This window comes from Lagenorhynchus albirostris, chromosome 18 (assembly GCF_949774975.1).
Source record: "Lagenorhynchus albirostris chromosome 18, mLagAlb1.1, whole genome shotgun sequence".
Lineage (NCBI taxonomy): Eukaryota > Metazoa > Chordata > Mammalia > Artiodactyla > Delphinidae > Lagenorhynchus > Lagenorhynchus albirostris.
The window spans coordinates 21,961,509-21,977,448 of NC_083112.1; the positions used below are offsets into that span (position 1 = coordinate 21,961,509).

The 15,940-nt window shown below is 45.8% G+C and overlaps 1 protein-coding gene across 3 annotated transcripts in view; it reads left to right on the forward strand.

Annotated features, from left to right (window-relative positions):
• The first annotated feature begins 10,297 nt into the window (after positions 1-10,297).
• The window catches only part of TSC22D1 (TSC22 domain family member 1), a 135,536-nt gene continuing 129,893 nt past the window's right edge, over positions 10,298-15,940 (forward strand). Inside the window, exon 1 of one of the 3 annotated variants that reach the window (XM_060128654.1) lies at positions 10,298-13,516. In XM_060128654.1, coding sequence (XP_059984637.1) covers positions 10,644-13,516 — 2,873 coding nt within the window. In that variant the 5' untranslated portion in view covers positions 10,298-10,643. The remainder of the gene's footprint in view (positions 13,517-15,940) is intronic. The other 2 variants (XM_060128655.1, XM_060128653.1) reach the window with 2 other exon arrangements.

A 15,940-nucleotide genomic window follows, 5' to 3' on the forward strand; every position in this document is an offset into this window, starting at 1 on the left:
TGCCAAAGACTGTTCTCTCTGGACATTTTAATAATGCAGAACTGGTTCAGCTACAGAATCATTAACATTAAAAAAGAATTTATTGAACGCTTGTATACAGGGTTAAATATTATGTACTTAATTTTTTAAAATAAATTTATTTATTTATATATATTTTGGCTGCGTTGGGTCTTCGTTGCTGCATGCGGTCTTTCCCTAGTTGTGGCGAGCAGGGCCTACTCTTTGTTGCGGTGCGCAGGCTTCTCATTGCGGTGGCTTCTCTTGTCGCGGAACACAGGCTCTAGGCGCGCAGGCTTAGTTGCTCCGCAGCATGTGGGATCTTCCTGGACCAGGGCTCGAACCCATGTTCCCTGCATTGACAGGTGGATTCTTAACCACTGCGCCACCAGGGAAGTCCCATGTACTTAATTTTAAAAACATATCCATAATAATAAACAAGGTAGCTTCTTTATTTTAACCTTAGTTATAGAAAGAAGGTTGCTTTTTATTATACTGACAATTGTAGGGGAGGAAAAAGAATTCTTCCTCTACCCTTCTGAGTTTTTAGATGAGGCCCTTGTTATAAAAGACAGATTAATATTAAGAGAACTACAAACAAGAATTGAAAATTAAGAGAAAAAAACCTAGAAGTTTATTAGCATGTATACCTTATGCATACATGGGAGATGCCCAGGAAAAATGAGTAACTCTCCCAGGTGGCTTAAAATTCAGGATTAAATACCGTCTTAATAGGAAAGGGTAGGGGGGATATAGGTCTCTTATGGCAGAGTTAGTGACTTTTAGGAAAGATGAATGGACCCTTAGAAGCACAGATGGGAGGTGTGGTAGTTTGTGATGAAGTTTGTCTGAGTGTGGTGCCGACTTCTAGTTCTCTCTCCTGTGATGAGTCCATCTTCCCTGGTTGGTGAAACTCCCGGGGAGGGGATTTATAACAATTGAGCTCCTTCTGGAGGATCTGTCTTTAGGCAGATAAGGGAAGTTCAGAGAAAGCCTCTCCCTGCATTTGCTGTTTTTCAAGTGCCTACAGCGCAAAATATTAATATACCAAAGTGGGGCTTCCCTGGTGGCGCAGTGGTTGAGAGTCCGCCTGCCGATGCAGGGGACACGGGTTTGTGCCCTGGTCCGGGAAGATCCCACATGCCGCGGAGCGGCTGGGCCCGTGAGCCATGGCCGCTGAGCCTGTGCGTCCGGAGCCTGTGCTCCGCAACGGGAGAGGCCACAACGGTGAGAGGCCCGCGTACAGCAAAAAAAATAAAAATAAAAAAAAATAATATACCAAAGTGGCATATTTTGGGGTGGTATGCCTTGCTACCCTTCACAATCATTAATAAAAGGAAAAAGTGTTTCATGTGGAGAGAAATGCAAAAATAAGAGCAGATCCTCATTTGGTATTAAGACTTCAAAATGGAAGTGTTGACCAATAAACAGGTAGTAAGCTTTTTAGATGTATTAACTAAGTCAGACTTTAAAAATTGATCATTTTATCTGAAATTATTCATTGTAGTCTTTGTATGAGCTCTGTGATTAGTCATGCCAAGTCAGTTTCTTAGAAGATAGTTCTGGAGCTCATCTGAGTGGCCTGAAGCACATGAATTCTCCATATCCTGAAGCCAGAATGTAAGGAATGCACTTCCAGAATCCACAGCGGCTAAGGACTCCAGTTCTAAACAGTATTTAACATAATGCTCTGTCCCTAAACAAATGCAAAGCTACCAGAAAAGAGGATGCAGATTCAACTCGTATCTTCTTACCATTTTCACTGTACTTTGCTTCTTAAAAAAAAAAAAAAAAAATTGCTTGGGGCATGATGTTCCATGAAAAAGAGTAACCAGCAAGTTGTTATAAGCTTAGGCTGGGCAAGGAGAATTTTACAGAGATCAAGTAAAGAACGGAGAAGGAAATATAATACCATTGGATGCCCTTGACCAAAATTTTAATAGTGAGCTTGTTTCCTAATGTCATAATTTCTGAACCTAATGTTCTTCAGAAACATATTGTGAGAAGTTCAGTAGTGAAAGTTCATATGACAAATTATGTTGACAATATTATTGCGTAATGTGGGATTTAAGAAATTCTTTACAAGTACTTATTGAGTTACTATCATATGCTTGACAATAAAGAAAACTTAGCTCCCTTTCCAAGATGCTTTTCATTGGAAGTATTCCTTTGAAAATGCTTGTTTTTCTTTATTAAATAATTTAGGATCAACACTGGGTACCATAGAGTATTATTACCCCATTTAATTCAAAATATGTATTCATAGAGGTGTAATTCAACAACCATTTTTGTGTGTCAGTTATGACTTGGATAAATAGGGTGTTTAGAAACTCTTTCAAAACATCAAACTTAAACCACTGAGTTGGCATTATGGTATGATCCCATTCCTGTCTATAAATAACTGGGGCAAGAAAGCACCTGGACCTTTGCTTCCAGTTTTTGATGGAAAGCTTTGCTGGCATCTTTGCAATTAACTTTATGTTTAACTTCGTGAAGGGGCTGAGTCAGTTATACATTTAATTTTCTTGAATTTGACAAGTGTATATATAATGCATGTAATAAATCAGTTTTGTTAGGCTCTTTCTTCTAAATTCCATCTCACGCTTTTCTCTGAAATTCCAACCTTTCCCCTTTAATTGTTCTAATTTTATCATTCACATAGGAAGGTTTTGTAAACACCTTCCATAGGCAAACAGTACATTTAATGATCTACGGTCATCCTATTAATTAATTAATTAATTTATTTATGGCTGCGTTGGGTCTTGGTACTGTGCGCGGGCTTTTCTCTCCTTGTGGCGAGCGGGGGCTACTCTTCGTTGTGGTGCATGGGCTTCTCACTGCTGTGGCTTCCCTTCCTGCGGAGCATGGGCTCTGGGCATGCGGGCTTGAGCAGTTGCAGCACATGGGCTCGGTAGTTTTGGCTCACAGGCTCTAGGGTCAGGCGCAGTAGTTGTGGCACATGGGCTTAGTTGCTCCGCAGCATGGGGGAATCTTCCCAGGCCAGGGCTTGAACCCGTGTCCCCTGCATTGGCAGGCGGACTCTTAACCACTGCACCACCAGGGAAGTCCTACGGTCATCCTAGTAAAAGGATTTTATCTTGTGTTTCTGACTCTAATTTAGCTTGCATGTATCTAAGATTTTCTTTTCATTTTATTCAAACGTAATAATCCGAAAAGATTTTGGCCTTTATGCCTACTGATTTCTTGTTTTTCTTCTACAATGAAATTAACTGGGAATGTCAATTTAAGTATAAGTTACCGAAAACTATTTTATTGTTTTTCTTCTCCTAAAAGATAACCCAGAGTAGAAGGAGAAAAATGAATGACCAAAGGAAAAATTCCACACTGAGGAATGACTTCCACAGCCATTCTTTTTTCCTTGAGCTTTGAGACTGGAGATATACCTAAGTGTTTGTGAACCTAATCCTTAAATACAAAGAAATACTGACTGCCATGATTTGTTTGTACTTCTTTAACTGGTTTTGGTTCATGTATGGTGGAAGGACAGAGGTCTTCTTGGAATTATGATACAGAGAAGAATAACAAATTTGTTTGTTTCGGTAACTTTAAGTATTCAAAAACATGTACAAATACAAATTGGTCCTTAGAACATGTTGGAAAGACTAGATTATTATTGTCCCTATTTTACAGGCTCTCATGTTAAATGAACACTAATTGCTAAAATGGGAAAACATTTATCTTGTCCTGTATAGTGTTCCTCAATTATGTGTGATTAATGCCTTTTTTTCCCCAAGCATTTGACATCTGTTTTTGATCAGTGAAGGATCATCCAACTTATCAAGCTGTTGTTCTATTCATTTATGTCCAATTCCTACGCAGCCACAGTAGAGACTCTAAAATGTTCATTCTTTCCTAGAATGTCTCTGCATCAGGAGAAAATGGTGCTCCTAGATTCTTTGGAAAAATTAAAACGTGAGTATTATGTAGAAATTTAACTTGGGAGCTAGAATTGGCAGGAACCTGATTTAACAATGTGTCTCAAGAGGCAGCTGTGAAGTAAGAGGTGGTTACACGGTATGGATTTGTGTCTTAGCCCTACTACTTGTTGTTGTGAGGCCTCAAACTCTCTGTACCCCACTTTCCTCACTTGCAAAATGGGGTAATTATAGTTTGTACATTATACAGTTGTGAGAATTAGAGATAAAACACTGAAAGCTGTTAGAAAATGTGTGGTTGAGAGTAGGCATTAAATAAATATTAGCTATCATTTGGGGAGATCTGGAGGATTATTTGATTATAAACTTAAAAAAAACCCTAAATTAACAAATTATTTCTTTTTTCAATGTCACTTCACAGTTCTGTAGTGGAAGTTAGAAATGATTTTTTTTTGAGTTGCGAGAAAATTCTCCAAATTAACACATTCGTAAGTCAGCAAAGACCGACTGTGGAAGCATGTGTAACATTTACATTGGTTCAAACAGGGAAGAAGTCTTTTATCCTCCTCATGTAGAAGAAATTCTATATGCAATCAGTGTGTGTGCAGTGTATCTTCACTGGCATTCAAAAGCATTAAAAGAACACCCCCTAATTTCCAAAAAAGCTTTGAAAAATACTAGTCTCTAGAGGTCAGACTGCTTTTTCAGAAAAATCCCTCAGCACAGAGGCATAGAATCTGGAATTAAGAGGGCCTGAGTACCCAGATTTAGGCATAAACCTTGGATGAGTTATTTAACCTCTCTGGGATCACTTACTTCTAAAATGTGAACGATAATGCCTCCTCCCTCAAAGGGTAGAATTTAACAAGCTAATGTATACCAGTGTGCCTTCTGAACCATAAATTCAAATTTCTGTACTTTTTTTCATTTTATAATCGTGTCTCCTTTGAGGATATAAAATTGTTTAGCTGACCAGAAACATTTATATTGAAAATTTAACAAGTGCTGCAAAATTTAATCAGTTACAAGCTAAGCTATACTCATTGAAATTTGAATGAAAAGTTTCAAAATAAGTATTTTTGTGCAATTTACAAAAGTCAAATAGCACATATGACTCCTGGTCTCATGTAAAGAATTTTCTAGGCAGCAAATTGATTTATAAACATGCTGTAATATCCCTGTGCATAAATTTCATAGGTAAAAATGTGTGACTTTTTTCATGTTTTTAACTCATTATTGAAAGATTTGATTTTTTTTTTTTCAGATGACATTTAAAAGTTACAGATAAGTACTATTGCAGGACTGAAGCACTGGTTAGCCAGAAAAATTACTGGAGTGGATCAGTGGTGTATTTTCTGCACCCATTTCTCTTTAGTATTTATCTTTGCACTCACAGCCATTCTGAGTCCGAGTATTCCCTTCCTGTTCTTTAAGGGCATTACTTTTGGAGAATTAATTGGTTTTAAATACAGATCTATTTCACAGTTCTCACAAATAGGTAAATTGAGTTATAATGGTCAGGAAATTTTCTATTTTATGGTAGAAAAAAGTCTAAACATAGTGAAACTGGGCAGGCACCCTGTGGGGCTCCTAGGCACAGAGGCCCTTTTTGTCCCCCCCTTTTTTTCTTTTTTTACATCTTTATTGGAGTATAATTGCTTTACAATGGTGTGTTAATTTCTGCTTTATAACAAAGTGAATCAGCTATACATATACATGTATCTCCATATCTCTTTCCTCTTGCGTCTCCCTCCCTCCCACCCTCCCTATCCCACCCCTCCAGGTGGCCACAAAGCACCGAGCTGATCTCCCTGCGCTATGCGGCTGCTTCCCACTAGCTATCTACCTTACGTTTGGTAGTGTATATATGTCCCCATTTCTTATAGGCAAGACTCCACCTCCGTGACCTTCCTTGAGTTCCAAAGGGTGGATTCGCACAGCTGCCAATCAAGGGAGGAGCCACCAAGAAACCACCTGAGGCGAGATTAAAGGGACCAGAGAAGCTCATCAAGATGAGGACACGAGCATCTGAGAGGAGATTGAGGAAGTGCAGGCCCTGCTCACACCCTAATCTTGTCAAAGACCCCGCTTTTGAACCCCTGTTACAAAATCCTTTCATCGAATCATCTGGGGCTGAGACATTTTTCTGAGGCAGAAGCCCAGTGTGTCTTCCTTTGCCTGGCAAAGCAATAAAGCTATCTTCTTCTACTTCACCCAAACTCTGTCCCCAAGATTTGATTCAGCACCGGTGTACAGAGAGGTGGAGCTTTCGGTAACAATGGGGTTTGCAATGTCACAATAGCAAGATTTAAGTGAACACTGCACTATGGACTAATCTTTTCCACAATAGAGAGTAATTCAGAACTATACCTTTAGAATGTAAACAGGTGAAATGCAGTCTTTCAAAAGACAAAGGGTAACTCCAAGTACTGGGTTCAAAGGAATTAATGACTTAATTGCACATAGCAGTGTGCATTTGATATTAATGTAAAAAAAATCCAGACCTTTTAGACTAAAAGGTGGTAACATGATAACAACATGGGGTTGTTCAAGTGCTTCTGCTTGTTTTTATGGACTTATATTTATGTATTGCTGGTCATAGAAATGTTGGCAACTGGAGAAAGGGGAGGGAGAGAGAGCGATGTTTCTCAAACGCAGGTTGCCGTAATTGCAGAGCTGCTCGTCATATCTCAGTGGGACTTGATGCAGCCTAACCAGGAATTTGAAGGTGATATGGCAGATAAAAGTGAAACACATTTCAAAAGGCTGTATTTTCTGTGTCTTATGTTATCCTGGAAAAGTTAAAACAATAACAACTTTCTTTTAAAAGAAATAATATACCCACTAACCCCCAACATCAAAACAGCCCAAAATAACAATACTAATTACTACCTGTTATTAGAAGTATCTGCTCTTACAGGGTTATCTCAATGACTCATTCTGTCAACGCTGGAAGACTTTATTTTTTTATTTTTTATAAATTTATTTATTATTTATTTTTGGCTGAGTTGGTCTTCGTTGCACGCAGGCTTTCTCTAGTTGTGGAGAGCGGGGTTTACTCTTCATTGCGGTGTGCGGGCTTCTCATTGCGGTGGTTTCTCTTGTTGCGGAGGACAGGTTCTAGGCATGTGGGCTTCAGTAGTCGTGGCTCCCGGGCTCTAGAGAGCAGGCTCAGTAGTTGCGGCGCACGGGCTTAGTTACTCCACGGCGTGTGGGATCTTCGCGGACCAGGGCTCGAACCCGTGTTCCCTGCAGTGGCAGGCGGATTCTTAACCACTGCACCACCAAGCAAGTCCGGAAGACTTTATTACATGGTTTTCTTCTGCTTCAAACCCTATCATAGTTGGTATTTAGGCGGCAGGTATTTAGCTCAACACACCAGGGGGTGTTGGGCTGTTTGGGGTAATTTAAAATTTTGACCTAAGGCAAGATTTTGAGCTATCTAGAGCATTTTCTTTCACACTAGCTCACAAACACATTTTGCCCTACTAAATTCTATTGCAGTTTCAGTTCATTAGGATACTTCCTATTTTCCGTTCAAAAACTGTTGAAAAAAGCATGTCAGAGTTGCATTTCAACAATGAATGGCGGCCATTAATCAGGTGTATTTCTTGCAACAAAAGCTGTTGTAACATTAAAAAAGAAATTATTTTTGTAAAATACACAAATGGCCATAGTTATGTAAAAAAACCCCAGTCATTCATGTATTAATTCATGAGTAACATAAACCAAGTCCGGTCTTTTCAAGTGAATTTGATTTTTACTACCATGTCATTTTCAATATTTGTGAGCACCTACTTTGTACCTACTCCGGAACTCCACATTAAAAACACGTAGTCCTACCTTTTGGGTTTAGTGGGAGACACCACAGAAAAAGCAATATAGCAAAACTTTGATACAGGCTATACGAGGGTGTTGAGGGTGCGTTTCTATTCAGTAATAGAATGGTGATATTCCTAACCTCTTGGGGGACAGAATGAGGGGAAAAGTCTAGAGAAACCTAAAGTAACGTGTTGAATCGACAATTATGCCATTTATGTTTTAATAAGCTCAAAATAGGATTGTAGGTCTGGAAGTCTGTGAGTCTTACTGAAGCATAGGTCTAACCATAAACGTTCAGTTTCTCAACAACCTAAGTTGAAATAAAACCACATTTCTCCCTAGGGTTTTCTACTTTGTTGTTTTTTAATTCCTGGGCGAGAAGTACACTCTCGCCTAGCAGTAAACAATGCTTAGAGCTAGAATGTTTTGACGTGTAATGCCAGGGAAGCAACTTCCAGTAAACTGCCTCCCATCAAACCTAACATTCCTTCTGTAGCACCACGCTCAGATCCATGCAGGTTTTATTATTATTTTTTAAACTGGAATTGCAGATGGTTCTTTCTCTTTTCTAACACTAAAGGGTAGTCTTCATTGATCATCGTGTTGCCACCATGACTAGGCCAGTTTGTCTTTTAAGTCAAACCTATGCATGCTACATCCTGGACAATTAAACGAAATGCTATCCCTGCGGGAGATAAGCTCCACCTGTTGAGGTCAGTTATTTACTAGGCCGGGCTACTGCTTCCCTCCAGGTAACGACGGATTGCAAGCGCTCCCTCTCCAGAGAAGAGCTCAGGCAGTTAACTGCAAACAGCTGCAATATCTGCCGGGCTGGCTAGCCCGTGGCCGTCGAAAGGCGAGGGGACCGCATGGCAGCTGCAACTGCGCCGCACAAAAGGGAGCGTCTATCCCGAAGAGCCACCGGCCTTCCGCGGACCCTGCGGCTCCGAGCGCTGGGGCATCCTCCGAGGGGGCGAGGGCCGCGCGGGCCGGGGTCGAGCCCAGGTGCGGCGAGGAGGAGGAGGAGGAGGGCTCCTCCACGCGCCGAGGAAGAAAGCCTGACTCATGTCGTGGCGGCGGCGGACTCCTGGGAACTGAAACTCGTGATGCTGTTGCTGCGGAGAAAAGCCTCATTACCCATTCCGTAGGCGGGGGACACTACCCAGAGCGCTTACACCCGAGACCCGGGCTCCAGCGGCCTCCTCGAGCCCCTCCCTGCCGCGCCCCCTCCCCTGCCGCGTGCCTGCGCGCGCGCGCCGGCCGCGTGTGAAAAAAGAGCGGACACACCTAACCTGCGCGCGCCCCGCACCCTGCCCCACCCCCATCAGGCCGACTCTCTCCGGCCGACCCGGTTTCGCTCCCCCGGCCGAAATTCCCCACCCCCACCACCGCCGCCGCCGACTTCGTCGGCGCCTCCGCCAGCCTTCGGAAATTTCCGCCAGGAGACCCGGCGCTCGGCGAGGTTCGAAGACCCGCCGCCTCCTCCTCCGCCAGACCCGGCTTTATGTCTGCGGCGCCGGGGCGCATGCGCAGACGCCATCTTCCCTCCTTCTCCTCAGCCAGCCCCCTCCCCCCGCCACCGCCACCGCCTCCTCTGGCCGGCGGTCGCCCCTCCTCCTCCTGCGCTCGGGCGCTGGTCCCTCCTCTGCCGATGCCGCGAGAGACCCGGGGATACGGTGGAGCCGGAGAAAAGCACTAGTAACAACCACCACAGCCCCCTCTCCGCCCGCCGCCCTCCCTCGGCACCCACCCACTCACCCGCCCCGTTCGCCGACACCGACCAACCCCACCTCTCGTTCCTTTGAACGGCGTCGGCTGCAGTCGCTGCAGCAGCCCCTCTGGCCACCAACGCCGCCGAGAAAGGAGTCGCCGCCGCCGCCTGCGGCCCCCTCCCGCCCGGACCGCGGGAGCAGCGGGGTGCGGACCAACCGGCTGCAGAGGAAGAGGACTAGAGCGGCTCGCATCGTCGGCGCTAGCGCACGTCCCGCCGCCCTCCGGGGAGGCTCGGGCGCCGGCCCCTTCCTCCCCGAGGACGTGTGCCGAGCCGAGGCGCCTGCCCAGAGGGAGGAAAATGCTCGGGCTCCATGGCTGCCAGTGATGGAGAGGTCCCTGGGCTCCCGCTGCCACCGCCGCCGCCGCGCCCCGGCCGTGCTCCGCGAGGACCCGGCGTCTCTGCGCGCCCGCCCGCGCCCCGTTGCTGGGCTCACCGTACCCGGCGCCCCGCCGCCGCCCCGCTTCGAGCCTCGCCGCGCCGGCCTCAGCCGCGGCCAGCGTTTCCTCACGGAGCAGCCGCCTCGAGCCCAGGGGGTTTGAAAGGGTCCGCAGGGCGTGGGGGGAGGGCCGAGCGGGGCCGGCGGGGCCGGGAGGGGAGGTTTGAGCCACAGTGAGCTCAGGGTTCGCCGGCGGCGGCGGGGCTGGGGGTGGCGAGGGGAAGGCGACACTCGCTTGGCGCCGCCGCCTTCGTGCAGAGCGACCGGGAGGGTTTTGCAGCGGCCGCCGCCGCCGCGGCGGGAGGAGGGGTGGAGGTGGCTTCGGAGTTGTCCGGAGAAGGTGGGCATTTCTCGGCTTTCCCACCCCCTCCCCTAGCCTCCCCCCTCCCCTGGTCTTCCCCTCCCTCCTTCCCCGCACCCCACGTGAAGCGGAATATAAAGGGGGGTGTGAGGCTAGAGGGGAAAGTGAATGGCGAAGGACTGAAGGGGTCCCCCCTTCGGGTCCCCGGCTGTTCTGTTCACCCTCGTTCATCCTCCCTTCCCGAAGCTCGCCCTCGAAGGCAGAAGCGGCCAGCGCCTTCGGCTGAGAAGGAGGAGGAGGAGGAATCGCGCCGGGCGGAGCGTCAGGTCCCGTTTTCCTCCTCGGCGTCTTGCATACAAAGATTACGGTGCCGAAGGAAATTGCACTCGCCTCCTCCGCCCCCCGGTACCCAGCACAATGCACCAGCCGCCCGAGTCCACCGCCGCCGCGGCCGCGGCCTCGGCCGCTGCAGACATTAGTGCTAGGAAGATGGCGCACCCGGCAATGTTGCCTCGAAGGGGCAGTGGTGGTGGCAGCGCCTCTGCTCTCAGTGCAGCAGGTACCGGCGTTGGTAGTAGTGCCCCATCTTCCGAGGATTTTCCGCCTCCGTCGCTGCTCCAGCCGCCACCTCCTGCAGCATCTTCTCTGTCGGGACCACAGCCTCCGCCTCCACAAAGCCTGAACCTCCTTTCGCAGGCTCAGCTGCAGGCACAGCCTCTTGCGCCAGGCGGAACGCAAATGAAAAAGAAAAGTGGCTTCCAGATAACGAGCGTGACCCCGGCTCAGATCTCCGCTAGCATCAGCTCTAACAACAGCATCGCAGAGGACACCGAAAGCTACGATGATCTGGATGAATCTCACACAGAAGATCTGTCGTCTTCCGAGATCCTTGATGTGTCACTTTCCAGGGCTACCGACTTAGGGGAGCCTGAACGCAGCTCCTCAGAAGAAACTCTCAATAACTTCCAGGAAGCCGAGACACCTGGGGCAGTCTCTCCCAACCAGCCCCCCCTTCCTCAGCCTCATTTGCCTCACCTTCCACAACAGAATGTTGTAATCAATGGGAATGCTCATCCCCACTCCCTCCATCACCACCCTCACATTCATCATGGGCACCACCTCCATCACGGGCACCACCATCCATCCCATGCCAGTGTGGCCAGTACACCCATTCCGGGAGGGCCGCCCGCAAGCCCAGTATCCAGAAAACTGTCTACAACTGGAAGCTCTGACACTGTTACGCCAGTTGCACCAACTTCTGCCGTATCATCGAGTGGCTCACCTGCATCTGTAATGACTAGTATCCGTGCTCCGAGTACAAGCGGCAGTATAGGTATAAATTCTGTTACAGGTACTAATACGATGAATAATGTTAACATTACGGCTGTGGGCGGTTTTAATCCTAACGTGACCAACAGCATGCTTGCTAATGCTAATTTAAGTGCGAGCAACGTTCCCAGTGCTGCCGGTGTGAGCGTTGGGCCTGGAGTGAGCTGCGGTGTTAACGTGACTGTCTTGAGCGGCCTGGGCAACGGTACGATTTCGTCCTCCGTTCTCATTAACAGCACTGCCAGTGCAGCTGCAGGGATGACTGTAGGATCAGTTTCAAGTCAGCAGCAACAGCCAACAGTTAACACGTCCAGGTTCAGAGTTGTGAAGTTAGATTCGAGTTCTGAGCCCTTCAAAAAAGGTAGATGGACTTGCACCGAGTTCTATGAGAAAGAAAACGCTGCCCCCGCCGCCGAAGGGGTGGTGATAAATAAAGCAGTGGAAAGCGTAAAACAAAACCCGACAGAAGTGACTTCTGAGAGGGAGAGCACGAGCGGGAGCTCAGTGAGCAGCAGTGTCAGCACGCTGAGCCACTACACGGAGAGTGTGGGAAGCGGAGAGATGGGGGCCCCAGCTGCCGTGGCGCAGCAGCCGCCTGCTCTTCCAGGTGTCGCCCTCCCGCAGATGGACTTCAGTAGCGCTGCTCCGGCGGGCATTTCAGCAGTTAGTATGCCACAGAGTATTTCTCAGTCACAGATCTCGCAAGCGCAGTTGCAGTCTCAAGAACTGAGCTATCAGCAGAAGCAGGGTCTTCAACCAGTACCTCTGCAAGCCGCTCTCAGTGCTGCAGCTGGTATCCAGCCATCACCTGTGAGCGTGGTGGGTGTAACTTCAGCTCTAGGTCAGCAGCCTTCCGTTTCCAGCCTGGCTCAGCCCCAACTGCCGTATTCTCAGGCGGCCCCTCCGGCGCAAGCACCCCTGCCAGGCACATCACCCCAGCAGTTACACTATGGACAGCAGCCGTCGGTGGCCCCGAGCCATGGCCCGTCAGTGACTCCGAATCCTGCTTCCGAGTATGTTCAGCAGCAGACGATTCTGCAAACGGCAGTGTCCTCTGGACAGCCCACTTCTGCGGGGGTGGGAGCAGGAACCTCGGGGATTCCTGTGGCTCAGCCACAGGGCATCCAGCTGCCAGTGCAGCCCGCAGCAGTCCAGGCGCAGCCCGCCGGGGCAGCTGGCCAACCTGCTGGCCAGGCGCAGACGGCAGTATCTGCTGTACCTCCTGGCAGTCAAATTGCAAATATTGGTCAACAGACAAACCTACCTACGGCAGCACAGCAGCCCTCTGCCCAAGTCACACCTTCAGTTATCCCGCAAGGTGCTCCTCCGTCTTCACAGGTAGTTCCACCCGCTCAGGCTGCAATTCTTCATCAGGGAGTTCAAGCTAGTGCTTCAAGCCTTCCTCAACAGTTGGTCATTGCACCCCAGAGTACCTTGTTAACTGTGCCTCCCCAGCCGCAAGGAGTAGAGTCAGTAGCTCCAGGAGTTGTTTCGCAGCAGTTGCCTGCAGTCAGTCCTTTGCCCTCTGCTAGCAGTATTTCTGTTACGAATCAGGTTAGTTCAGCTGGGCCTTCTGGAATGCCTTCTGTCCCAACAAACTTGGTTCCATCACAGAATATAGCACAAGCCCCTGCCACTCAAAATGGTAATTTGGTTCAAAGTGTTAGTCAGCCTCCCTTGATGGCAGCACCTAATATAAATTTGCCTTTGGCGCAGCAGATACCAAGTTCTACTCAGTTCTCTGCACAATCATTAGCTCAGGCAATTGGAAGCCAAATTGAAGATGCCAGGCGCCCAGCGGAACCCTCCTTAGTTGGCTTACCTCAGACTATCAGTGGTGACAGTGGGGGCATGTCGGCAGTTTCCGATGGGAGTAGCAGCAGCCTAGGAGCCTCTGCTTCTCTTTTCCCGTTGAAGGTGCTACCGCTGACGACACCCCTGGTGGATGGCGAGGATGAGAGGTAAGGTCATGCCATGTTTCTGCAGACACTCAGCAGATGCAGAGTCAATTTATTTTAGTAGCTATGTATATGCACAAGATCAGTCTAAAGCGTTATATATTTCTTCCTTTTTGTATGTGAAACTGCATTTTTCTGGTAAGTTTTCTAGAGCAAGAGTGTGATGGAGCGGTCTCAAACTAGTTGGCCAGGAAGTGGTGTAAGTATTGTGTAAACACTATTTGACAGGATAGTTTTTGAGCATTAAGAATAGGTTTGGGAGCACCAAGTGGTTTTGTTATTTATAAAATGGTTTTTAGAGTTACTAGTTTTTGCTGACCCATCTAATAGTTAATCTGTTCTTTTGAGTTCCTAAAATCATTATGATCATCTCTTGGGGACGGGAGGGGAGGTTGTGGTTCCCACATTTGTTTCTCCTTTACTGGACAGGACAACCCTTTAAAGTTCTACTGTGTTTGCTCTTAGTCTGTGAAAGATAACGTTAGCTGCTTTTCCTCATCAGCTATTACAGGAAAGATGACCTAAGCTGGGTTATACAGGTTGCTCTCAAACTAATTGCCCAACTTTTGTGTACTTATCTAATGGTCGTTTCATTGGAACAGTAAAGGAATGGGAATCTTAAAAAGTGTTTCGTGGGGTAGGAGGCCATACACTCTTAAAAATAACCGGATTTATCGTTGATAGTAGTATGCTGTGCATTTTTCCTTTTGCATAGTAGATCAAGGTGGTAGCCATTTTAAAGGGTAAAGAAACAAAGTCTTGGAGGGTTGAATTTATAGAGACATGAAACCGACTTTGTGCTCCTACAGTCTACTCCACCTGTTCTCCTCTTCTCTTACCAAAAAAATACATAAAACCTAAAGTACATTATTAAACCAGCGTTTTCTTAATTGGATTGGAAATAATGTGATAATCATGTTTATTGAATCCAATTGTGTCTTTGAAGCTGGCTAGCTAGAAAAGTTGTGAAATCTCTCATGCTACTACATGGCTTTAAACTAAGTTGATTTTTAAAGGAATGTTCTTTTCACAAATTTGCCAGTCTGACTAACCTTGATCAAAATAATATAGGAGTTATGACAAAGGCTATTCATTTTCACTGTGGAACTTTGAATAAGCTTGAAAGATACTTAATTATTTTAGTATTAGTTGGAGATTTTTGAGATTGAACTTTTATCAAACCAGTTGGAACATTTACATTCAAAATGTATATCTGTGGTTTTCCCTTTGGAAATATTGAGCATATTTCTAAAGAATTGCAGTTTTAGAAAAACAAAGGCCTAATGTTTCAGTGAGGTTTTCATGTTTTTTGTTTTTGTTTTTTTTTTTAGTTACTTAGAAGATATAAGGTAAAGGCATGATTAATTGAAATAATTTAAAGTCTTGTCTTTCAAGATTTTTATTACTTTTCTAAGTCATATAATTAAAATCTCGTTACCTAGCCGAATGTATTCAGTATCATGTGTACAAAACTGTACATTAAAAGACCTCTTCTAGGAGGTGGTTTCCTTAAGAGTCCTATTATAATTATTGTTAAACCTTTAAATGTATCAAATCATGCTAATACTTATCTGTAATTTTAAAGAATTATTTACCCCCAATATTAATAAGTTCTAAATTTAAAGGGTGTGATCTGAGTAAAGCCCACGGGTCCATTATGTGGTTGCTAAATTTAGAGAAATAAAAGATGGGTCAGATACACAAATGCAAACCACATATTTTTGAATTCAGACCTGCCATGATTTTTGCCAATTACTGTTTGTGGTCTCCTGGCATGACTCTCTCCTTTTTTGTTTTCCTCCTGGTGGTGGGGCATGATAGAGCTTTCCACAACATGCTGTTCCAGATGATTAAAGTAAGGAGACTTTACAGCTCGGTTTTTAACTGTAGAGATAGAGTCCCCGTTTAAGATATTACTACAAAATTAATTTTTCCATATAGTAACTGAGAGGAACATTAACGAGGGGCAAATTATGTAGGAAGCTTTGAAATTAAAGGGACAAAAACAGATACTGAGACATATGATTAAATATTGGTATGAAGTAACTGGAGTTGACTGTACCTGTTTTGAGTGAGCTACATATTTGAGCCTTTGTTAACATCAAAGTCAAGTCGTCAAGACCAGAAAATTTTTTTTCAGAGGTATCCTTTAAATTCTGAGAAATCAAAATGACCCCTAAAATACCTGTAAAGGTCAGATAGGGTAAATTTGTATATTATGTTCTTTGTGCTTTCTTGCAGATTATTTCTTTTACGACTGTAGTTCGGAAAAAGAAATGTTTCATTTAAATTGGTTCTTGGAAGGGAATTTGAGAATATCTGCAAGAGAAAAAAGTGATAATGAGTTTCTATTTATTTTTTTAAAGTGTTTTTTACTTTTTCTTCCCATGTTAGTTTCTGTGTCACTTGTGTCTTCTGGGCTTGGTC